This window comes from Aquarana catesbeiana, linkage group LG10, assembly GCF_042186555.1.
Source record: "Aquarana catesbeiana isolate 2022-GZ linkage group LG10, ASM4218655v1, whole genome shotgun sequence".
Lineage (NCBI taxonomy): Eukaryota > Metazoa > Chordata > Amphibia > Anura > Ranidae > Aquarana > Aquarana catesbeiana.
Window position 1 is genome coordinate 174,347,335 of NC_133333.1, and position 26,275 is coordinate 174,373,609.

The 26,275-nt window shown below is 42.7% G+C and overlaps 1 protein-coding gene across 4 annotated transcripts in view; it reads right to left on the reverse strand.

Annotated features, from left to right (window-relative positions):
* Nucleotides 1-26,275, reverse strand: part of FAAP20 (FA core complex associated protein 20) — a 260,518-nt gene that overhangs the window by 191,641 nt on the left and 42,602 nt on the right. Inside the window, exons 2-3 of one of the 4 annotated variants that reach the window (XM_073602988.1) lie at nucleotides 14,130-14,208; nucleotides 11,593-11,715 (exon numbers count right to left, since the gene is read on the reverse strand). In XM_073602988.1, coding sequence (XP_073459089.1) covers nucleotides 11,593-11,705 — 113 coding nt within the window. In that variant the 5' untranslated portion in view covers nucleotides 11,706-11,715; nucleotides 14,130-14,208. Of the gene's footprint in view, nucleotides 1-11,592; nucleotides 11,716-12,312; nucleotides 12,455-14,129; nucleotides 14,209-19,151; nucleotides 19,360-26,275 lie in introns of those variants that run through there. The other 3 variants (XM_073602986.1, XM_073602989.1, XM_073602987.1) reach the window with 3 other exon arrangements.

A 26,275-nucleotide genomic window follows, 5' to 3' on the forward strand; every position in this document is an offset into this window, starting at 1 on the left:
AAAACTATCACAGCGCTGAAAAATGACCTGTAATGAAGGGGTATTACAGGCTGATATAGACATGGTTAAAAGTACTCAATATAAGAATTAGGTGAAAACACATTTTCCAGTTTCCAGATAGTTTTAATCGTAAGAATTTATGCCATACAAGAGACAAGTAGTGGAGATATTAAGTCTCATACTTGCTATAGGGTTTACAACGGGATAAATAACAGGACAAACCTGTCTTTCCTTTCCACATCGGTGGTCCCTGCACGAGTCAGGGCTTCACCCGTAACGGTGAGCATACCCTCAGAGGAGTCTTCAGGGTGGAAATGGATGACAGCTCTAGACCTGTATAACACCCTGTGGCTAACTACAGGCATTAAACTAAGTGCCAAGGTGAGCGTCCAAGCAGGATCCAGTACCTGAAGCAACATTAAGGTCATCTCCACAGCGCGGGGTCAAGGTAAAGTTCCCGAAGGGTGAAAAGGTAGAGGTCCCTCACCTACAGGACACTAGCAAAAAACTGACGTTCAACAGAGTGGGGTAGAGTTATAGGAGTATGTGTGGCTGGCTCCAAGACCCGGATACGGAAGTCCAAATTAAGGATCAGGTGACCATGTATTGGGAACTTGAAGACACAGTTAAAGTGGATGTAAACCCTCTCTTATACCCAGTGAAGTGAACAGCCTCACATGATACACAGGGATGAAACAGATCTCCCTACATAAGTTTTATTTGTATATCTGCTGTCTTCGGTTTGCTATATTCTTTAGAATTTTTATATCGTGTTAGAATTTTTACTTCCTTATTCTGCAGTAAGAGTGGTGTCTGGGCTTACACTGTAAGACCGTTGATTGGAGGAAAGGCACAACCCCCCCACTCCACATAGACAGAAAAACAAAGATACTTTCAGAGCTGTGCTGTGACAAGACAAGCTCTCATGCGGATAACAGGAACGAAACAGAAAGTGCTTTGGAGAGAGATAAGTAAACACTACAGATATATTTGCCCAGGTCAAATTTCATGAATCGGTTTACATCCACTTTAAAGGTGCAATATATTTCCTTGATTAAATATATTAAAAGCCCTTTCACACTGGGGCGGTTTGCAGGCGCTATTGCGCTAATAATAGCGCCTGCAAACCGACCCGAAAGTGCCGCTGCTTGCATTCCAGTGTGAAAGCCCCGAGGTCTCTTCACACTGGAGCGATGCGCTGGCAGGACAGTAAAAAAAGTCCTGCCAGCAGCATCTTCGGAGCGGTGACGGAGTAGTGTGTATACCGCTCCTTTCCATTGAAATCAATGGGACGGCGCGGCTATACCGCCGGCAAAGCGCCTCCGCAGAGGCGCTTTGCGGTGGTATTTAACCCTTTCTCGGCCGCTAGCGGGGGGTAAAACCGCCCCGCTAGCGGCCGCATACCGACAGTAAAACGCCGCTAATAATAGCGGCATTTTACCGCCGACGCCGCCCCCCGCCCCAGTGTGAAAGGGCTCTAAGACAGACTCCATGACGCTCCACAGGAACTGGAGGAGAACTTTCTGCAGATGGCTGAACACTCATACTCGATAGACCCCTCTCCAGAGTACCTTTCTGGGATTCATTAAATATGCAGCACAGACCTGATACATTAAAGGTGGGAGATAAAAATGGGAAGTCGTTAGTGGAGCCGCACGATTCTGGTTAAAATGAGAATCACAATTTTTTTGCTTAGAGGATCGATCACGATTCTCTCACGATTCTCGCAGCGTAACATCATCTTTCACATTAAAACAAAAAAAATTGTGCTAACTTTACTGTTTCGTTTTTTATTTATCGAAGTGTATTTTTTCCCAAAAAATTGCATTTGAAAGACCGCTGTGCAAATACAGTGTGACATAAAATATTGCAGCAATTGCCATTTTATTCCCTAGGGTCTCTGCTAAAATATATATAATGTTTGGGGGTTCCAAGTAATTTTTTTAGCAAAAAATATTGATTTGTAATGTAATGTAACAAAGAAGTGTCAGAAAAAGATTTAGACTTTAAGTGGTTAAACTTCCTGCATTTACAGGTTAAAACTTGGCAGACTGCCCAGGTTATTTGTTTACACAGAAGTTCTATCCCTTTGATCCAAGGAGGAAGTTAGTTACAATGTTTCAAGTTCTAAACTTGGCAGACTGCCCAGATGCTTTCTTTTGACAGCTGAGTGAGCAGATAATCTCTCCACTTGTTTATTTTATTTATTTATTTCAGGTACTTATATAGCGCCGTCAATTTACGCAGCGCTTTACATATACATTCACATCAGTCCCTACACCCTCAAGGAGCTTACAGTCTAAGGTCCCTAACTCACATTCATACATACTAGGGCCAATTTAGATAGGATCCAATTAACCTACCAGCATGTCTTTGGAGTGTGGGAGGAAACCAGAGTACCCAGAGGAAACCCACGCAGACACAGGGAGATCATGCAAACTCCAGGCAGGTAGTGTCGTGGGCGGGATTCGAACCAGCGACCCTTCTTACTGCTAGGCGAGAGTGCTACCCACTACACCACTGTGCCGCCCATTTATATGAAAGAATGGCAAACTCAGCAGGACAGATTGTCAAAGGGGGTGAATCAAGATCACGATTTTTTAACGATTAATTGTGCAGCTCTAGTCATTAGCAAATTTAAGGGTCTTTCAAATGTTTTTGAAGTAATATTAACAATTGTATGCACCACCTATCCTGTCATAGGACCTTTCTGTAATGCAAGCCACGCTGCAGTCATAATCATTCCCCACGATAGGGACTGATAAGATGCCCCCATTACCTTGGAGAGGCCCAAGCCGCTATAATGTCCTTTCCTGCTGCAAAACCCCTGGCCCAAATGGAATACCAGTAAAGTGGTACAAATGGTATGTGCAGGACCTCTCCCCACTCCTTTGGGATATCTATGTACAATACCATGAGTGGTGGGCCCTCCCTGACTCCATGTATCAGGCGTATGTGGGCCTTATCCAGAAACCAGGCAAAAATCCATTATGCTGTAGCTCTTATTGGTCAATCTCAATACTCAACATGGATCTTAGCACACTGACTAAAGTCCTTTCCACCTGCCTGTCCTAGGTTATTAACGTCCAAGTAGATTTTGATCAAACCGGGTTCATCCCTCAGAGATCTATAGATCTTAATATACACCAAAAAAACTTACAGGCTTTACAATCTAACATAGGTAGCAGGGTGGTAGTTGCACTCAATATAAAAAAGGCCTTTGATATTATAGACTGAACCTACATGCAGGCAGTGCTGGAGTGCATAGAATTTGGCCCCAATGTTTTAAAGTGGATGGATACAGGCCCACAGGCGTATATTGGGCTAGGGAACATGGACTACACCCCCCTTCACCGTTCAGCAGGGCACTCAACAGGGTTGCCCTCTTCTCCCTCGATTTTTGCCTTGCTGATGGAATCCATAGCTGTGACTCTCTGAAATGCGCTTCTGGAAGAATGGTCAAACATTCCCATAGACACACTCCTAAACCTTGTGGACAGCCTTCCCAGAACAGTTGAAGCGGTTATATCTGCAAAGGGTGGGCCAACTCAATATTGAACCCTACGGACTAAGACTGGGATGCCATTAAAGTTAATGCGCGTGTAAAGGCAGGCAACCCAATACTTTGGTAATATAGTGTACCTTCCACTGTCCATCAGTGGCAAAATTAGCCTGATCAAGATGAAGCTACTCCCGGTCTTTCTTTATGTCCTTAGGAATGCCCCCACCTGGATTTCCCTATCTTATTTTAAACAACTAGATGCATATATAGTGCGTTTCAAAAAGAAGGACCTGTTTTACAGTTACATAACAAATTACAAACTTAAGTCCTCAAGTTTCACTCACCAGGTTATAAATGCAGGTGTCCTCCACCTGCTGCATGGATAACATCAAAATGATAGCTGAATTCGTCCCCAACGTATCTGAGTGTCTTCTTGAACAGAAGTTACTGCAGCCGTGATTCTGTTGTTGAGCTCATCCAAGTCAGCGGCTAATGGTGGAACATAACCACGTTCTACATATCCCCACAAGAAAAAAGTCAGTGTGTCATGTCTGGAGATCTTGGGGAGCAAGAGTGTAGTGCCAAGTCTTGGGGTATGACGCGACCTATCCAACGCTAAAGCAATGTTTCATTTAGCAACCGATGAACTTGGTTGTGCCAATGTGGCGTTGCTCTGTCTTGCTAAAAACCTTAGTTATACTTACCGGTAACTGTATTTCTACGAGTCTTTCATGACAGCATCTGGAGAGAGAGCCCAGTTCCACTCACTTTCCCAGGAAACACTGCAGTCAGTTTCTTTAAAGACCGGTCACTTCCATCATGGCCTCAGTTCTTTATAGAGTACCTCCAGCCATGCTGAAATTAGATAAGCAGAACACAGCAATAACGCCACATTTTATATCACAATTAGGGTGGGTCATCAGTGTTGTCCTGAAAGACTCGTAGAAATTCCATTACCGTTAAGTCTAAGGTTTTCTCAACGTGTCTTTCGGGACAGCACCTGGAGATAAGAGAGTACTTACTCTAGGGTGGGACCACTGTCTGCAGGACTTTCCTGACGAATGATTGCTCTGATGCCGAGAACAAATCCAACCTGTAGTGGCGGGTAAAGGTGGAAAAACTCGTCCACCAATGCCGCCTTGCAGATTTGTCCCGGTGAAACCCCCGCTCGTTCCACCCAGGACATTGCCACTGCACGGGTTGAATGGGCCACTACCCCTGCAGGAGGATCTACCCCTGAAGCCTTATAGGCTTCATTGATGGCCATTCGCAGCCATCTTCCTCTGATATTCTTAGAGGCACCCTTTACGCGGACCTGAGAACAACATGAACAAAGAATTTGATCTTCTGACTTCTCTTGTGACCTCGAGATGCAATAGACATCTTATTACATCCAGGCTATGAAAAGATCTTTCCTTAGTGCCGGATGGTGTAGGGCAAAAGGTTGGAAGAAAAATTTCCTGCGACCTGTGAAATACTGATGAAACCTTTGGTAGAAAATCCAGGTCAGTTCTTAACACTACCCGATCTGGAAAGAGAGAAAAAAATGGTTCAAGGGCTTGCAGTTCGCTCAACCTCCTAGCTGACGTAACCGCCACTAATAATGCTAATATTAGCAACCAAACCTAATTGTTGCTTCTTCCGGAGGTTCAAAGGGTAATTTCGTCAAATCACCAATAAATCCCACTTGGGGAAAAGACTTAAATGGTACTGGCCTAGCTCTGGCCAATGCCTCTCCAGGAATACTGATAAAGCGGCCACTCGGACCTTTAAAGTACTAGCCGCCAACCCTGTCTCCATTCCCTCATGGAGGAATTCAAGAACAGAAATAACTTCCTGTGGCGAAAAAACTTTAGTCGTACACCAGGAATTTAAAAATGTCCATGTTTTAAAGTAAATGGCCCTAGTGACCTTTTTCCAGCTATTTATTAGGGTTGAGACTAGTTTGTTGGACAAACCCTTTCTCTTTAGAATTTGCTCCTCAGTAACCAGGCTGTCAATCTGAGATGCTCGACATTGGGATGTAGAATGGGCCCCTGAGTTGGCTGATCTTTTCGTAATGGAAGGAACCAATGGGGTTCCACTGCCATCTTCTGCAAGGTTGAAAACCATGCCCTCTTGGGCCAAAACAGAGCCACCAAGATCATGCTTGTAGCCTCCTTTTGCAGTTTCTTGAGTACCAACGTGATCATCTGAAAAGGGTGAAAGGCGTAGCACAAGCGGAAGGTGCACAGCTGAGCAAGTGCGTACAGGCCGCCCACTTGATCTTGCCTGTTCAGGGAGAAATAAACCGCCATCTTTGCACTGGCCTGAGATGCGAATGGGGAGCTCCCCAGATCGACCCATTTTCCTATTAGCATCTAGAATACATGTGTATTCAGACTCCACTCTGATTCTAGTACTCTTTCCCTGCTTAGGAAATCTGCTACTAGATTCAGGTCGCCCTTCAGGTGTACCGCCGTCAGAGATGCTAAGTAGCCTTCTGCCCAAGACATAATCTGAAGAGCCGAGGACAGCAACACCCTGCTTATCGTGCCTCCCTGTTTTGTTATGTAGGCCACTGCCATGGCATTGTCGGACAACACTTGAATGTGGTGGCCCTTGACCCGATCCTTGAAGGCCCACAGGCCCAGACAAATGGCCTTTAGTTCCCTCCAATTGGAGGATCTCTTGGCCTCTGTTTGTCCAAGCTCCTTGGGCCAGCTGCCCTTCCAGATGGGCACCCAACCCCAAGAACTTGCATCTGTTGTCAACCTCTTTTCTACTGGGAATGTCCAGAGAAGACCCTTGTCCAAGTTTGACTGACTCCTCCACCACCATAACTTCCTCTGAACCTGAGAGGGAATCTTGATCAACTTCTCCAATGACCCCCCCCCGTAGCACCAATTCCTCAGAATTGCCTGCTGGAGATCTCTTGAATGGAGACGTGCCCATTGCACTGCTGGGATTTATGCTGTGAGGAGTCCTAGTACTGACATGGCTGCCCTAATCAAGATTGGCAGATTTGTTTGGGTCTTTTTTACTGCGGCTTGGACTTTCTCTACTTTTTTCTCTGGGAGAAAAATTCTTTCCTGTATGGAGTTGATGGTATACCCCAGAAACCTTATTGTTTGGGACGGGATCATGCTTGATTTTTCTCTGTTTATGATCCAACCAAGGCTCTCCGAGTGTCCCTCTGTCGCCTTCAAATCTTTCTCCAAAAGATCCCCTAATTTGACAAATAGCAGGAGATCGTCCAGGTATGGTACGATCGAAATTCCCCTTAATCTGAGGGGTGCTAAGGCTTCTGCCATAACTTTTGTGAAATTGCTTGGAGAGGAAGACAGCCCGAATGGAAGAGCTCTGAAGTGTAGGTGCGAGACTACTCCTCCCATCTTGACCGCTAACCGTAGGTATTTTTGTGATGCTGGTGCTATGGGCACATGAAGGTACGTATCCCTCAGGTCTATGGACGCCAGAAAGCAGCCTGGCGTCAGAAGACTTCACTGAAAAAATGGTGTCCATCCTGAACCTCTTGTATCGAATGGATTTGTTTAATATTTTCAGATTCAAAATTAATCAAAATTTCCCTGATGGCTTCTTGACTAGGAACACGTGTGAATAGCACCCTTGTCCTTCCTCTTCCCGGGAAACACGGATGATCACTCTCTGCTAAATAAGTTCTTGCAGGAGAGATGACATTGTTAGGGACTTCTCTTGGTCTCGGGGAGTCTGAGCTATGTAAAAACGACTTGGTGGGGACTGTGAGAACTCCAGTCTGTAGCCCTCTGATATTGTCTTAAGGACGAACAGACTGGTTGTTGCTGTCTTCCACTGTAGGAAAAAGGACTGCAGTCTTCCTCCCAGAGTCGGAGGACTGTCACCGATTTTTAGTGGTTTGGTTAGGAGGTCGGAATAGCACCCCCAATTTGCCTCGCCTTCTCTGGGACCTCCAGGGTCTCTCGTATCCCGTCTCCTTCGTGTCCTGGGTTTTCCCAAAAAGTACAAAAATTTTTCTTAACCTGAGGGGTTACCTTCTTTTTTTACTGGGAAGGCCTTCTTTTAATCTGCCATCCTATCTAACACTGCTTCAAGATCCGGACCAAACACTAAATCCCCCTAGAACGCAAGACCACATAACTTCGCCTTTGAAGCAGTATCTTCCGACCATGTTTTAACCCATAGTGCTCTACGCGCTGAGTTTACCAGGGCCGAGGATCTTGCAGACATCTTTATAGAGTAGGGTATGGAGGCGTCTGCCATGTAACCTACTATTTTCTGCAATACCGGTAGAGCGTCCAACAGATCTTTACGGGAGGTTCCTGCTTCCATATGGCTTTTCAACTGTTCAAGCCAGTGCTCTAGGTTCCCGGCCACCACAGTTGAAGCCATAGCTGGTTTAATTTGGTCGAGTCCCAGGCTTTTTTTTTTTTAACAGGGAATCTGCCCTTTTATCCATGGTGTCTTTTAGGACTCCCATATCCTCAAATGCCAGGTCTGTATTCCGTGATACTTATGAAAAGGCTGCATCAAGTTTTGTTTTTTTTATTCCATACTTGAGTGCTATTCTCTTCGAAAGGGAATCTCCGTTTGAGTGATTTGGAGAAAAAAAAAAGGGGCCCTTTCCGAGTCTTTCTACTCTCTTTTTACTGTTTCCAACAGGAATTTATGAACTGGGAATACACAATGTTAACTTTCCCCAAGCCCTGAAACATTCTGTCATGTAAAGATAACTGGGCTCTGTCCTCTTTGATGTTCAAAGTCGTATGGATGGTCTTTAATAGATTATCCACCTCATGTAGAGATAATCTATAGTGTGAAGAAGAAGCTTCTATTTCCTCGTCCTCTTCTTCCTCAGAACCTGGGGGAACACTTCCCCCTTCGCCCTCAATCACTGACCCCTCTGAGTGCAGAAATACTTGGGACGAGAACAGTGTGGCGAACTGCCTCTACGGTTAGGCTATGCAACCGAGCATTTGTCCAGATAAGAAGGGAACGTTTCAAACGTGTCCGAATGTTCTTTCTGGAAGGAGCCGAGTAGTTCTCCAGGCTGGGTAGCGGATGTAGCTGAGGACTTCTCCTCTTTAACTAAATCCACTATACAGGTCCTGCATAACACTTTGGTCCAAGACTCCCTAAGTGTGCTTTTTTGCAAGACGGGCATTTTCTCTTAGGGGGAGGGGAGGAATACTTGGCTTTTTCCTTGGCTTTTATCTGAAATACACCAAAAGCCCACTCCAATAAATACATAGACCATTATTAACATATAAACAGGAAAAACAAAGCCCTTGTACTCCAGGGGAATACCCAAGTTGCCAAGCAGAAGAACTAACCCTTTAGCCCCTTTGTTGTTACCGTAGCTTTACCTAGCTAGTGAACCCCCCCTCACTGAGTCACCATGCTAAAGAAAACAAAACACACTCCTTAGTGTTATGATCTAAGGAGAGTGATGCAGGCCCCCCAGGGGAGTGAGGGAAAAACTCAAGACCCATAGAGGATAAGATACAGGGACCTCCGCCCCTGCTTACCTGGGTCTGGCTGGTGTTAGTGGCTCCAGCTCCTGCCACCGACACTAGGTCCTCTGGGTCCATGTTGACGTCTCTGTTGCAGAGACGTCATCTTGTTAACGACTGAGGTTAGTGTCTATTTGGGCGCTAGTAGTGGTATCTAGTGGCCGTCATTTGAAATTCTAGGCCACGCCTGTTCAAGCAGTACAGGTTAGGTATGTGGTTGCACAGATATAAGGTTTTAAAAATTGGTCCATTCTTTATGAAACACACTATTTCTTCATTTTTGTGGAACAATAAATCTCCTCAGCTCAGTCTTGCCACCTTTAGGTAGTCTGTGGCCTGACTCTCCCCAATTTTTTCAATATTTCTTAGCTGAGCAACTTGTACATGCTCATAATTGGCTTTTGATTGATAAGGGGAATGCCTCAGTGGTGGTGGAGGTGGCAATATTGGGCTCCTACAAGAAGCTATAGCTACTTCTTTATAAGGGTTGTATTACCCTGTATCTGCTCATCTGCACCACGAGAACCACTATTAGGGCATGGAACGGTGCTATTCATGGTCACCTCAACTCTCATTATGGAATAACCCTGATTTGTGACTGTTTTAGTGTATGCTGGTGATGTTTTAGTTCCCATGCAGACTTCTTTCACATTTTTGGACTTCTCCACCAGTAGATGGATATTGGTCTCAGGTACATATTATAGCAGCTGTAAATATTCTTACAGTATACCCTGAGAACTGAAAATATGCTTCTTGGGTCTTGTATAATCTTTGGCTCCTTGGACGATTGCTAGAATAATCTTGACTATATTATTACATTAATGCCAGGAAAGCAATTGTGCTCCTTTGAAAATCCACTGCTCCCGACCTTTAGGAAATCTATTGTTAATTCTGCCCTCCTGTTGTATAAAGCCTGGCATATACAAAAGCTTTGCCAGGGTCCAATCACCTGAAGGTAGCAGCCTATAACCCAGGGTCTATGAATATCCAGCCTGTGTCCTGAAATGTACGATGTATAAAAAATAAAAATATAACTAATATTCAGCTTTTTTTAATTGAAGAATTTAGCAGCTTAAATTTATTTTGCGGCAAACCAAAAAAGGCAACAAGAATCTATTTTGGCTGCTTATGGCAATGTTAATCTAGAGGGTCCTGAAGGGGAGAAAAAAAAAAAAGCAAAAAAAGTTCTGCTTACAAAATGCAATGAAAGCCTTACCCGCTCTGTCGCTGCATAAGCGGTGGTGTAAATCAACATAATGTAGGCGTAGGAAGTAGGTACTGACAAGTAAGGATGAGCTCCAGCGTGTTCGCACACTCTACATGTAGAGCCTGCCAGGAAGTCGGCACACCGCTTCGCTAATCACAAGCGGGCTCTGCACGTGGAGTGTGCGAACACGCCGGAGCTCATCTTTACTGACAAGTGTCTGATGTGGATGTCAAGTAGAAGACTCCCACCTAACCTGTTAGTAATTAGCAATTTCTGATTTCAAACAACAAAACATAAACCACAGATCACTCTTAAGAGAGCATTTGGCAGAGCATGCAGAGGCGCTGTATCACCCTCCTCACCATCTGCTTAACCTCTTAAAATCCACATTACCTTGTCGCAACCACAGGCATCGCACGCAGTTACAGGGCACTTGTAGAGCAGCTGGATTTAGTACACCAGCCAAAAGTGAGATAGGGGTATTATTTCTGTTTTGGCTATGAAGTAAAGCACGGAGGCCAAGGCAAGAGTACAACTCTGGCTGCTACCGCAGTAAAGGGTGAAGCGGTTGGGGATAAAAGCACAGCTCAATGGCATGGACAATGATGCAAAACTCTAAAGATTTCTTTCGCTATTAAAATACTTTGGTGTTCGATGTACAACATTGTACAATGTATTAAAATCTGACTAACCTGCAGTGCTGGTCCCCTCCCTAATTGAAAGCTGCTGAACAAGGAAAATCAGGAGGTAGTTATTAAGTCACATTCAGGCACTTTATCCAATTCCATGTCAAAAAAAAAAAAAAAAGAGAACACTTAATGATTTTTAATGAAACCATTAAATGGTGGCTTTTTTTAATTTACTGGGGTCCTGCTTACAAACAAACTGGGAGAAGTGGATCACTGTGCCAACCCTATTTAAGCTGACCAGTGTTTTGTAAAGGGCTTACGACTGAAATAATGTTGATTCTAATATTCTGAAATTGGTTTACTCTGCTGGGTGCAGCTCATTTCACATGAGCTCCCCTTTCAATTGACTGAGCAATCAGTGGTCATGTGATCACTTAGTTCTTGTGCTTAGAACCAGCAGGGGACAGCTACGGCAGCACACCAATGCTGGAGTATGGAGGTGAGGATGTATGTTTGTTTCTTTAACCACCCTAAACATCTCGTTCAATAACAGTTCTAGATTTTTGATGAACAGACTCAAATGTGTGGAGGAGTTGGAAATCTTTAGCATGAAGATATCACAGGCTCAGGAATAGGTTTTCTAAGAACTCCAAATTGCTGGCAATTTTGGAGCTTTCAAGTACATCAGATTGATACAGATTAAAGATCCACAATTGTAACTATAAAAAATAAATAAAAATACATTTTAAAAAACAAACTTACAGGTCCAATGCTGGCAGTGACTGCAACTTAATCTCAGTCTCCTGTGCACCCTGAACTGTAGTTGAACACTTCTTCCTCTTCAGCTTCAGCTTAGCTGTTCTCTCTTCAGTCATTGTGCACAAGCTGCAAAGCAGAAACAGGAGACTTTAGGAATGCTCCCTCATTCTCATACAAGAAGAGGATGGGTTAGAACCTGTCAGGCTCTTATTGCTGTCTGAGGACATTTTGGGGAGATTACCTATTCAGAAATGAGGGGAAATTGACAGGGGATTTAACCCTGCACCAACGCTTTGGGATGCACTTTAAAACTACTGTCACCTGACCATTTGTAAATAAGGCTTGCCTGTAAAGAAAAGCTTTAATACTTACCTGTCCCTCTACCAATCTTCTTATCTTTTAAAGAGCCATGGCAGCTCAAGTATCTTCTGCATCTGACACACCTTCTAGGAGAGTCAGATGCCTGATCTCCCTGCTGTGCGTTTTAGTTCCATGCTGTAGTGATGTAGGGCCCAGCAGATGAAGCCATCGAAGTGTAGTATAGGGGAGGACATTCAACCCTCCTGGAAGTGTCTGATGCAGAATATACTTCAGCAGCCATATCTCTGTAAAAGGACTGGCAGCGAAATAGCCATTAAAGTGACCCTGTCGCTATCCTAAAAAGGTACTTAAATCTGGATAAGCAAATATTGTCTAAAATGTAAGAGGCGTGTGTATTCTTACTCGATTATGCTTTTGTATTGCTTCCAGATCTGTGCAGTAATCCACTATGAAACTTTGCCTCTGTACAGGAGCTTCCTGTAATAAAGTCCAATCACTGCTGCTGCTCTCTCTTCCTGTGTAGACTGACTGGTCTAGCCTCTGCTAGAATAAAAAAATATGAAAAAAAATGTCTTCATCAGTTTAGGCCGATATATATTCTACAAATTTTTGGAAAAAAAAAAAAAAAAAAATCGCAATAAGCCTATATTGATTGGTTTGCGCAAAAGTTATAGAGTCTACAAATTAGGAGATAGATTTATGGCATTTTTAGTATTTTAACTAGTAATGGCGGCGACCTGCGATTTTTATCGGGACAGACATTGTGGTGGACAAAGCGGACGCTTTTGACACTTTTTTGGGGACCATTGACATTTATCCACCGATTACTGTACAAATGTCACTGGCAGGGAAGGAGTTAACACTAGGGAGCGATCAAGGGGTTAAATGTGTTCCCTATGTGTGTTCGAATTGTGGGGGGAATGTGGCTGACTAGAGGAGGAGAGAGATCATTGTTCCTACTTGGTAGGAACACACGATTTGTCCCCTCACCCCTGACAAAACAGGGATTTGTGTGTTTACACCCACAGATCCCGGTTCTCTTTCTGTCACGACCAATCGCGGGTGCCCGGCGGTCCTCACGCCCGCCGAACACGGGCATCGGCTTCAGGGAAATGCTGCGGGCGCCTGCTACAGCGTCTTAAAGAGCCGAAGTACAGCTACGACTGCTCACGTAGGGGAGCCAACCAGCCACAGTATAACTGCGGCGGCTGGTTGGGAAGGGGTTAATATATTAACAAAACCAAATAACCGGGCTGGTATCACCAGTGACCCTCAGAATATAGGTAGGGAGCTTCCAATTGAGCACAACATATAAGAGATACAGTACACAACCATAATCTCCTATTAGCCAGATGAACAATAGTGGCTACTTCAGGGGTGGTGATGTCCCGTTACATAGGTTGCTCATTGCTCAACATGTTTTGTGCAGTATACGCTTCTTCAGGAACATAAAGTGGAGTTCCACCCACTTTTACAACTCTTTAGCATCCCTCACTAAACTGTGCACTGTAAACGAATTTGATATTTTTTTTATTTTTTTTCTCAGCACCTACTGTATATCTGCTGTATTAATTTTTCACTTCCTCCTCCCTGGCCGTGGCCCATCGCATCATTTCCTGTTTGCAATACCTTCTGGGAAGGGGCGGCAACTTCCTCTGACACTGCCGTTGCTATGGAAACCTGACCTGAAACCTATTACACTGCTTGTGCTGCACTGAGCATGTGCGAGATCTGCAAGGATGAGATCCAGGAAGAAATATAGTCTGGCTTCAGATGCCCACACTTAAGATGGCCACGGCCTGCTGTAAGTTTATAAAATAACAAACCACTGCTGTAAACTAACAAAACAGACCTTAGTTTACAGACTAACTTTACTAGAATACATTAAGCTTGTGTATTATAGGGGTATTTTTACCACTTTACACCACTTTAAGGGTTAAAATGTACATGGAGTCTATGATAGAGTAAAAGATAAGATAGTCAACATATCAGAAGATTTAGTATAATGCAGATAATATATTCACAATGGATGTAAAAAAACTTCCAAAAACAAAAGTAGATCACAATGAGAGGAGGGCGGTACAGATAGTCCAAACCACCCTGAAGGTAGATAAGGGCACACACCCAAGGACAACCGTGTAACCTGATATAAGTAAAGCTATATAACAATAATCCTATAGCCTCCATAATGGGGTGAAACTATACAACAGTGCACTTACTAGGGTGATGGTAATGTTCCAACCCAAGGGTAGGAGGTATAGAAATGTATAGCCAAGACCCAGCTTGAACTGCAGTATCCTAAAATAAACATCAAGTCTCAGAAAAATCCATAGGCTTGCATACATTCTATTCAGCTAGGTTAAAGTACAAATATTACAATCCTAAATAGGGGATATATAATGATTGGTCATCCTTACCTTAGGTAACATATAGCAACTTATGCTCTCTGCTGCATGAATAGCTAGTATCAGTCCTTCTCTACAGAGTTCATTTCATAACACTTTATCCTACAGGATATTTTAATCTGCTGTATTAACCACTTGCTGCCCGCCCGCCGTCATATGACGGCGGGACGGTGCAGCTGATGTTCTGGGCCACCGTCATATGACGGCGCAGCCTTCCAGGCAGCCCAGGGGGCACGCGCGCGCCCGCCGCATCGCTCGGGTCCCAGTGCGCGTGCCCGGCGGCCGCGATGTCTGCCGGGCACCTGCGATTGCCCGGTAACCGAGCAGGACCGTGGATCTGTGTGTGTAAACACACAGATCCACGTCCTGTCAGATGGGAGGAGACCGATGGTGTGTTCCTTGTACAGAGGAACACCGATCGGTCTCCTCCCCTTGTGAATCCCCTCCCCCCCCAGTTTGAATCACTCCCTAGCAACACATTTAACCCTACAGCGCCCCCTCCTGGTTAACCCCTTCATTGCCAGTCACATTTATACAGTAATCAATGCATTTTTATAGCACGGATCATTGTAAAAATGTGAATGGTCCCAAAAATGTGTCAAAATTGTCCGATGTGTCCGCCGCAATATCACAGATCGCCACCATTACTAGTAAAAAAAATAATAGCAGCAAAAATGCCATAAATCTATCCCCTTATTTTGTAGACGCTATAACTTTTGCGCAAACCAATATATGCTTATTCGTTATTGCGATATTTTTTCCCAAAAATATGTAGAAGAATACGTATCGGCCTAAACTGAGGAAAAAATTTGTTTAAAAAAAAAAAAAAAATTTGGATACTTATTATAGCAAAAAGTAAAAAATATTGTGTTTTTTTCAAACTTGTCACTCTTGTTTTGTTTATAGCACAAGAAATAAAAACCGCAGGGGTGATCAAATACCACCAAAAGAAAGCTCTATTAGTGGGGAAAAAATGATACAAATTTAATTTGGATACAGTGTAGCATGACCGCGCAATTGTTATTCAAAGTGCGACAGCGCTGAAAGCTGAAAATTGGCTTGGGCAGGAAGGGGGTGAAAATGCCCTGTATGGAAGTGGTTAAAATAGTTTGTGGCCAACATCCTTCCATGTGGATAACATTTGCCAAGGGGGGCACATTTGGTGTGGAGGCCCTTTCTCAAAGCGGGGGTATTTCTATAAGGGGGAGCACTACCAACTCTGCACTCATCTGAATGGCTCATCCGAACGGCTCATCTGAAAATGTCTTCTCTGTCCTTCCATAGGTATGCTCTTACTGCTGCAACTCCAGCCACAATTGCAATATTGAAAACAGCTCTCCTTGTGCCTTTCTTTATCTCTGGTATGTTATTTTTGCTTAACCATCTGTAGACTGTCCACATCGCAATGCTTTATTTTTCTCCCTATGCCTTACCTTAAATTACAGCCTGTTCTTGTCTTTATTACCTGTCCACTTGCAAGTCTGTTTCTGAAGTGAGAATTTTGCCCTTTTTAGTCAGCCGTCCTTTAGTAACACCTGATTATTTAATTGGAAAGCACTGACCCCATCCCTAACAGTATATAACTAAAGAATCTCTTGGGGACAGCAAATTTGCCAAGGGGGGCATATTTGGTGTGGGGGCTCTTTCTCAAAGTAGGGGTATTTCTATAATTGGGAGCACTTCAGAAAATGCACAAAGCGAATGAACACAGGATAATATTTTGGAAAACACTATACAGGCTTCAGGAGACCTTGTTTACCCCTTCAGCTCTTTCTCCCTTTGTAATATGCACTCCCCACCACTCCTTCTGACAGCTGTGTCCTCTATCCTTAAACTAATTCTCCTTCACCTTATGTGTCACCCTCACTTCCGTCTCCTTATTACTGCACTCACCAACTCCTGCCAATTCTAAATCCACACAAAAAAAAAAAACTCCAAGACACTAGATCTCTCTTCATATAAATCACACTCCCACATTACCTCCCTCACCCTTCTGCTTCTCCTAACCTCTGGAGATATATCCCCAAACCCTGGGCCTCCATCATTTAACTGTACTCAATGCATTTATGACCCGGCACCCTCTGGCTGCAGGCGCAATCCACACAATCTAGTTTCCATTTCTCTTCTTCTCGAGACCAGACTCCTTTTCTCTTGCACCCTTTGGAATGCCTGCTCTGACTGTAACAAACTCACCTCTGTCCATGACCTCCATCGCTAACTAATTTAATTTACTTGCCATTATGGAAACCTGGCTTCATTCTTGGTTACTTCAACATCCCTATTAATACTAACCTTTCTTGCCACTTCCAAAACTTCTCAGCCTAACCTCCTCCTTTGACCTGAAGCAATGTATACATGCTTCTACTCACTCTGAAGGCAATACCCTTGACCTTGTTTTCTCCCACCTATGCACTCCGTGCACCCTCTCCAACTATCCATTCCCTCTCTCTGATCATTACCTTATTAGTTTCACTCTCTCCCTCAAACCGCCTAACAGTTACCCGCAGAAACCTACGCCATCTCAACCCTTCTCTTCTTTACCGACCACACCTCTATGACAAAATCTCACCCCTTATCCTGCACCAACCTAGCCACCTCTGTCTACAAAGCTTCACTTTTAGCCTCAGTGCACACACTGGGCCTCCTTACTACACACATTAATCAGGCTCCAACCCCTTCAACCTTGGCAAGCATATGACATTAGAAATTTGAAAAAACACAGAAGTGCTCTTGAGCACCTGTGGCGTAAAACTACGTCTCAGAAAGATTTCAACCAAAATAAATATGCCCTCCAAAAATACAATTCCAGCCTCTTCACTGCCAAGCAGACCTATTTTATCACTCTCATTAACAAATTGTTATTCCGTCCCCATCAACTCTTCTCTACCTTCAACTCTCTACTTTGTCCTCCACTGCCTCCACCCACTACCTCACTGCCCAGGAAATCAGCAATTACTTGAAACAGAAGCTTGATACAATTCATGAGGAGATCTCTGTTAAGAAACCTTCCACATTTTACACTTCATACCCACAGGTACAATCATTACTTCCCTCTTTCAACCCCACCACTATAGACGAGGTTGCTAAACTACTTGCCAACGTAGATGTTGTTCCCTCGCAAATGCTACGTTCACCCTCTGGCTCTATTCTACACGCTCTAACCCACATCTTCAATCTCTCCCTCTCTTCTGGCATCTTCCCCAACTCTCTAAAACATACACTAGTCAGACCCATACTTAAAAAGCCCTCACTGGACCCAACCACTCTTAACCTACGCCTCATCTCCTTGCTCCCCTTTTTATCCAAACTCCTTGAACCTCTGGTCTACAACTGTCTGAGGGACCACCAAGCTGAGAATAGCCTTGATCCCCTTCAGTCTGGATCCCCTTCAGTCTGGATTTCGTTCTGAACACTCCACAGGAACTGCTCTCCTAAAACTAAAAAACGACCATAACCACTACTCTGTACTCCCACTGCTGGACCTTTCTGCTGCCTTTTATATGGCCAACCACCCCCCTCTGCCTCAAAAAACTCCACGCCTATGGTCTCCTTGACTGTACTCTTCGCTGGTTCTCTTCCTACTTATCCAACCCCACCTTTAGCATTCCTTACAATTCTACTTCCTCCTCTACGCTTCCTTTCTCTGTTGGGGTCCCCCAAGGTTCTGTTCTTGGACCTCCCCTATTTTCAATCCACACCTCCTCACTGGGTCAGCTGATTCAATACCATCTCTACGCTGACAACACACAAATCTATTTCTCTACCCCTCAGCTCACTCCCTTCGTCTCCTCACGTATCACTAACTTACTAACAGATATATCAGTCTGGATGTCACACCGCTTCATCAAACTCAATCTATCCAAAACTGAACTTATAATTTTTCCTCCCCCACGTGCCCCTTCCCCTGATCTCTCTGTCAAAATCGATGGCAAAACTATAAGCACATCCACGCATGCCAAGGTCCTAGGTGTAGTCCTGGACTCTGAACTCTCCTTTAAGCCCCACATTCAATCACTGTCCAAATCTTGCCGCCTCAACCTCCGCAACATTTCCAAAATACACCCCTTTCTAACCAATGACACAACAAAGCTCTTAATTCACTCCCTGGTTATCTCTCGCCTCGACTCTACTGCAACTCCCTTCTTATTGGCTTACCTCTACATAGTCTATCCCCCCTTTAATCCATGATGTGTCTGCTTCTCCTCTTTGTCAATCTCTCCACTGGCTTCCGCTCACCCAACAAATTGAATTCAAAATACTAACAACTTCTTCAAAGCCATCTACAACTCTGCCCCCAGCTACATCCTAGCCTTGTCTCAAAATATTAACCTAATCGTTCTCTTTGTTCCTCTCAAGGCCTCCTGCTCTCTAGCTCCCTTGTCACTTCCTCCCATGCTCCCCTCCAGGACTTTTCTAGAGCCTCTCCAATCCTATGGAACGCCTTACCCCAATCTGTCCAATTATCTCCTACTCTAGTTGCTTTTAGAGGATCCCTGAAAACCCTCCTCTTCAGAGAAGTCTATCCTATCCACACCTAACAACTGTATTTTAATTTTCTCCATCAGCTCATCCCCCACAGTCATAACCTTTTGTTTCACTTGACCTTCCCTTCTAGATTGTAAGCTTTAATGAGCAGGACCCTCCAAATCCTCCTGTATTTGAATTGTAACTGTACTGTCTGTCCTGCGCAAACTGTTGGCACTATATAAATCCTGTATAATAATAATAACAAATACACATAGGTATTGACATACTCAACCAAGTAATAGTGTTATTACAGAGTGGCCACAGAGTGAAGTTCATGGGTTCTAACGATAGATAAAAAGCGCTGCTTACCCTGGAGGTCTATATGAAGAGCGTGCCTCTACCCTCTCACTAGTGTCCGCACTGTGCCGATCAGATGCACCAGCAGGTCTTTGATTCCCAGCTGGTTGTCTCTCCATTTAAGCACATCCCAACCGAGGCATCCATTGCGGGCGGGTGCCCGCATGCAACGTCACTCGTTATATTTTAGCACATCGCGGTATTTATTCTCGTCTTCAAACTAGCATGGATAAAACAAACTTGAATTGGTTGTATTGTGGAAAGACGTAAAAATCTCCTAAACCACATATTTTTTGCATAATTCCATAAATATAATACTGTTTTAATATTTCAGTATAAACATCTGACATATTATGGAGGCACTGCTGAGGGGTGTCAAAGTTTGAAATAAGTGATATAATTGTACAAAATCTATATATTTTATCTTTTTTTTTTTTTTGAAAAAAATAAAATCATTTCTTTTTTGGATATTGCCATTGTTAAGGCCCATACACACGATCGGACTTTTAGGCAACAACAGCTTTATCGGACAATCCGACCGTGTGTATGCTCCATCGGACAATTGTTTTCGGTTTAACGGACAAATGTTCGCTGTGCATGCTCTCAAACTTTCCGGCAACAAATGTCCGATGGAGGATAATCCAATCGTGTGTACATAAGTCCATAGGACTAAGGTCCAAAGTACAAACACGCATGCTCAGAACCAATGCTAAAGATCAGACAGCAATAGCTGAAGTTGCCCAAAGGGTTGCGGTAAAGAGCTGAAAAACCATGTGATTTATGGAAAGTTGGCTGAAAATGTTCTGCCGTGTGCATGCAGAACAAGTTTATGGCCAACGCCCTTCGGACCAAAATCCACGGAAAAGTCCAATCGTGTATGAGGCTTTAGTTGCAGTATTGAAAAATGACTGACACAAAGTTATTTCTAGTGTAGCCGGTCCTGCTGATGCAGAAAATGAAATCGGTCTGCATCACAGAAAAACCGGAGAATGGGTAAAATATCAGGCAATATCCTATGTCACAGAAGAATGGGAAATCCAAACAGAACTTGGTCCCTATAAGTCATCTATTGATGCCCGAGGGACTCTATATAGTTTGAAATGTAGGTTGAATCAAAGTCTCAAATAATTTTTATCAGTTCTCAAGAATGCCTATAGCTTGGCTGAGAAAATGACATATACAGAGAGCACCACTCTTTTTGCTGTTCTACAGAGCAGTGGTATGCCTCAGGATAATTTTAAAAGCCCGCTCAGATAATAGCTCAGTTTATCTGGGCTATTAAAAACTGGGGTTTTTTTTTTTTGCTAAACAAACTAAAAAAGACCAACATTTTTGAAAATAAAATGAGTTTTTCTTAGTTTCTGTCATGAAATTTTGTTTTCCCCTTCACTGACGGGCAATGATGAGGCGGCACTGATGAGCTGGCACTAATATGTAGAATTGATGGGCACTGATAGGCGGCACTGATATGCAGCACTGATGGGCACCAATAGGCAGCACTGTTAGGTGGCACTGATGGGTACTGACAGGCAGCTGTGATGGGCACTGACAGGTGACACTGATGATGAGGTATTGATAAGTACTGTCAGGTGTTACTGCTGGGCAGTGATTGGCACCGTGGTGGGTAGTGATTGGCACTGTGGTGGGCAATAGCAGATTTTAATCTTGGGACATTGCTGGGCACTGGTTGGCAGGTGATTGGCACATCTGAGGGGACTGTGCTGATCATCAGTACAGACCACCCCCCTCTGACAGGGAGAGCCGCCGATCGGCTCTCCCTGTCAGCGCAAACCGAGGAATGCCATTTACCGGCACTTCCTGGTTCACACGATGATCACTTGTGATGGGTCACAGGTGATCATGTGGTAAGAAGCCTCTGACAGAGGCTTCTTATCACGATCGGAGACTGACACGCCGCACTCGTGATCGCCATACTGCGCGCCCCCACAGGCGCGCGCCGGCATGTTATACGACACCCAGTCAGGATAACAGAACCACTTCCCGGCCATCAATATGCTACAGGCCGGGCGGGAAGTAGTTAAAAAGAATCAAGGACAATTTGAGGCTACAAAAAGTAGTTATGATGGAGTTGTTAAAAACGCTGGTCCGCCGCTTCTTGGTTCCTCTGGCATGTGAGGGGCGGGGGGCAGTTTGATGGAGGCCATTGGGCCCCCCCCCTCTGCCCTGACCACGCGCCACGGGACCGTATATTTAATGAATTTTTGTGGACAACCTCCTCTGGCCTAGTACTAGAGGTTGGGAAGTCCCATGGCAGGCCAAAATACTCTACTTACCTTACACACCTCCACAGATATTCTTGACATTGCCCCCCCTGGGCTTCCTACCTATCCTCCTATCCGGTAGACACCATTGGGTCATCTTACACGATACCCACTTCTGTAGTTGTATGTGTATTTCTGTTCAACCTGTTTATTTGTACCAGTTATGTCTGCACGACCCTGCGAGGTCGGAGTTCTTATTTTACCACAAACTGTTGGACATGTCCTGTTGTATGTTCTCTTTACAAAATAAAATACTGATTACATAAAAAAATAAAACTCCGGTCCTCCCAATCATCAAAAGAAAGCTAAACTCAATCCAGGTGATAAAAAGGTTCCAGTAATTTCTGAAAAGCCTCAGGCTTCTAATTTCCAAAAACCACCCACAAGGGTTCATTGGAAAAATAGAAGTAGTTTACCTGACAGGTTGGATCAGATGCAGTCTCAGTTTGAGATATTGACAGAACAGATGGAAAAATTATAACATTTTCTCACTGTACAACCCAAAAATCCTTTTATAGAAGAAGGAGGGACTCTTAGCCAAAACCCAGTTTAATAAAGAAAAAAAATAAACCAAAAAGTGAAAAGCTGGCTGAGGTGTCAAATCATGTAAATGTCTGATTTACCAGTCAGCAAAAATGAGCAAATTGGCTCAAATGTCTGTAATTGACTAGTAAAAAAAAAATATAAGCAAAGCACCCTAATGAGTATGGATTTTTTTTTTCTGAAATGAATTTAACCCCTCTTACGCTGAATGGCAAGAAAGGGGGGGGGGGGGGGGACTTGGTGTCTTGTGTCCTGTGTAACAAAAAAAAAAAAAAGTGGGGGCATCTTCTTCGATTTACACGTTACAAGCAGAAGACAAGGGGACAAATTTTACACGTCATTCTAAGTATTTTTGTTCCTTACAGGTATTTCATGGAAATAGGATTCCATAATGATTTATCATACCATAATGGAGTTATGGGACACATGTATCCAAGCAACTATTTTGTCTCTGAAAAGGAAAGCTGAAAAGGAAAGCTGAAAAAGTTTCACCGCTGACCTTGTAAATATTTTAGGCACTGCCCTGAAGTCATAGGAAAGGCCTAGTTGAACTACAACTTAGGGAATAAAGTCATTTTCATTTCCATACTTATAGTTGACCTGCCCTCTCCGATCAATTATTTGTATCAATCTCCTTAAAAGATTAAATCCCATTGTGATGTTATTAAAAAGGTTATATGGTCTCAAGTAATAAGGCCCATTAAATATCAACCTTGCCAGTCCTATCACAATCGGCGCAACTGCCATGTGATGAGGAAAGACTGAACTCTACTGAGATCCATCTCAAGGAATAGTTCAATTCTAGATGGCTCCTTTTTACAGGCAGCTCCAACTTCCACTATAGATGGTGGACAGGAGAATAATACCATACGTATGTCCCCTGAAAAGGGCTGACAGGTTTGCTTGGAAGATTATGTTCTTAATATTCACCTCCACACCGAAAATACTGACTCTAATGGGTTCACTAATTATACTCAATTCCTAGCAGGGATTAAAAAGGTGAATGGTAAGGTGTTCTTTTCCCTAAAGGTTAATGACCTGGGAAATATTAAAAAGGTTAAAATAGATTTACGCCAGGAATATAATTATTATTAGACATCAGAATAGTCATAATATAATTGCTGAATGCATATTATCCAGTTCTATTGGGGGGGGGGGGGGGGGAGCCAATCATTTATTCCAGATAATCAACAACCCAAAATATCTTGTGTACATTTGCAACAATATATTACATCGCTTTGCTATACACATGGATCTGGTAAATTCTACATTGTAGTCCAGATTAAAAGAAAACCCATGTAGTTTCATAAATGCATCAAAGGGGGAAAAACGAGAGGGAAGTGGGACTTTATATGAAACACTTGGTTGCAGAGAGGTAATTAGGTGAAGAAGTAAAACGTTTTATTGATTGCCATCTAAAATAAACATCCATAGCATTTGATTACAACAGTAATAATATACATTGATACATGGTATAAATTCATAAGAACAGTATCATGTAGAATGGCAATTAATCATCCTTCCAGAGTTCACCAATATGGTCATGTATAAAAACAATAATGCACCGTAAAACTTGCAAAACCCATGGTCTTGTTGATCCTGATGAGGATATTGAATGTAAACTTGGTAATCTCTTGGACGATATGTCTGCCGCGGCTCCCGGTTGGGAGCATTGATCCGGAGGGTTTGGCACCCCGCTTTCGCGCCACAACCGTACCTATACCCAATATTAACAGGTAATTGATTTGAGGGTTCTATACCCCATTACCGTACTTACCTACCCTATTACAATACCTCATCTTTTATTCATAGATATATCTTGTGCTCGCTCCTTACCAGTGGCCCTCTAGCCACGAAACGCGTAGAGCTGCCATACATCTCACTTCCAATTAACATTATCACATTACCAAGTTTACATTCAATATCCTCATCAGGATCAACAAGACCATGGGTTTTGCAAGTTTTACGGTGCATTATTGTTTTTATACATGACCATATTGGTGAACTCTGGAAGGATGATTAATTGCCATTCTACATGATACTGTTCTTATGAATTTATACCATGTATCAATGTATATTATTACTGTTGTAATCAAATGCTATGGATGTTTATTTTAGATGGCAATCAATAAAACGTTTTACTTCTTCACCTAATTACCTCTCTGCAACCAAGTGTTTCATATAAAGTCCCACTTCCCTCTCGTTTTTCCCCCTTTGATGCATGACAGGGATGGAAACTTGCAGCCTTACCAGGCTACAGTTTCATATAAAGTCCCGAGGGATGGAACAATGGTGTCTTACCAGACCATGTGTTCATTTAAAGTCCCTATTTATTTCCCTTCAACCCCATTCATTTAGTTTCATAAATGAACATGAAGCCCTCAAAATCATCTTAGTTACTGCCATATGCAGTAAGCATATTAGTATCACATGAGGTTATTATTTCACCAGGTGCTAATAATTATCTGTTACCCAGTCAGGTACCAAAAGGCAATAATTAAAGAATCCTGTTGCATTAATACGCCTTCAGACAGGATGTAGTATATAAGAATTTCAGTAAATCATACACCACCCATGGTGAAAAGAAGTTTTCATGGAGTTCAAAAATATGTTTGCTAAAAGATTCCTGTTATTATGGTCTAACAGACAGACATACACTTTGCCAGGATGCAGTCTGATCCAGAAGCACTCCTGTTTACTTCAAGTATTATCGTCTTTCCCTAGCTTGTTATGATTCGCTAGTGGAAATAATTAAGAGTCTCAAGGCAAGGAACGTTATAAGATCGGTGCACAGTTCTTGTAATAATCCTAAATTTGGTATTCTTAAACCAAATGGTCAATGCGTTTATATGCTGATCTTAGACAGCTAAATAAACAAGGATACATGTCAGGCTAGCCCGTGCCATATACGGATCAATGCTTGATATAAAAATACAAGGCGCGAAGCACAAGATTATGCTCAATGATGTTGGACCATTCAGGTAAGTCCTGAAGATCAATACAAGCTGGCATTTCAATTTGGTAAGGAATAGTACAACTGGAACAGAATGCTATTTGGTTATATAATGTAAGGTTATGACTTTGATTTTTGTTTTTACATAAGGCTATGCGTGATGTAACTGATAGAAGAAATTTAACATATGTGGATGATGGTTGAAAAATGTAACAGTTGAAAAGCATATCCAAGAGATTAGACATGTTCTTAACCAGTTGAAAGAGGCAGGTGTTAAAATTTCATTACAGAAAGCCCAATGGTGTCGCTCCAAAATTAATTCTGCAGGACATGAGGTTACTTCCAAAGAGCCAAGTCCCAAAAGAAGAAAATGGAGGCTGTGATGAAATCAAAGACACCTACCAATACCAGTGAACTGAGGTCAAGTTTGGGTATGGTATAAATTATGCAATAGCACTTTTGTCATCCTAAATTCCAACTAAGAATGCTGGAAGGTAATGTATAGGAAGAGACTTTTAAGCATCTCAAGAGAATGTGAATGTAATGATTTGACATTGTGACATTCTCTCCTAACTTACAGATCTTCATATCTTATACTTCTACGCATTAGAATTAATCCTGCCAATCATGGCAGAATAATATCATAAGATCATTGATGATTTTAGCTATATGAAAGATAATTAACCAATCGCTATATCTATATATATATATATACACATATATATATATATATATATATATATATATATATATATATATATATATATATATATATATATATATATATATACACACATATATATATATATATAATCTCTCATAGTTAGAAAATATAAATATTAATTAATAAGAATATGTATTCATACCATCTATTTACTTAAATAGAAAGAGATAGACAATCCAGACCAGATCGTTGAGTGGTAAAGACGATGATGACTAACAAAGACATAGCGATTGCATGGATGGTGTTCTTCCTTGGCGCCCAGTTCCAGATGGAACCTGTCACCCAACCAAATCCTTAATCAGGAGTCATGATGCAAGATGCTTCGGGATTCTTATTGTCGGAAAGAAAGATTTGTTTCAGAAGATCTTTGTGTGTGTAAATTCAAAATATATTTATTGAATGAAGGGATAATATATCCCATTTTCAGCTTGTAGAGATACAAGAACGGATCAACTGAAGAGTTTCTGGTTTGCCAACTCTGTTTTTATTACACCTGAAATGGTGGGGTACACCATCACTGCAACAGTTCATTTTGTTTCCATAAAAAAATTGAATCCATCAAGGAAAATCCAAAAAAATTCCTTTATCATATGGATGAAAAGAAAATCTTTCTTGAATTTAAAGAAAAAAATAT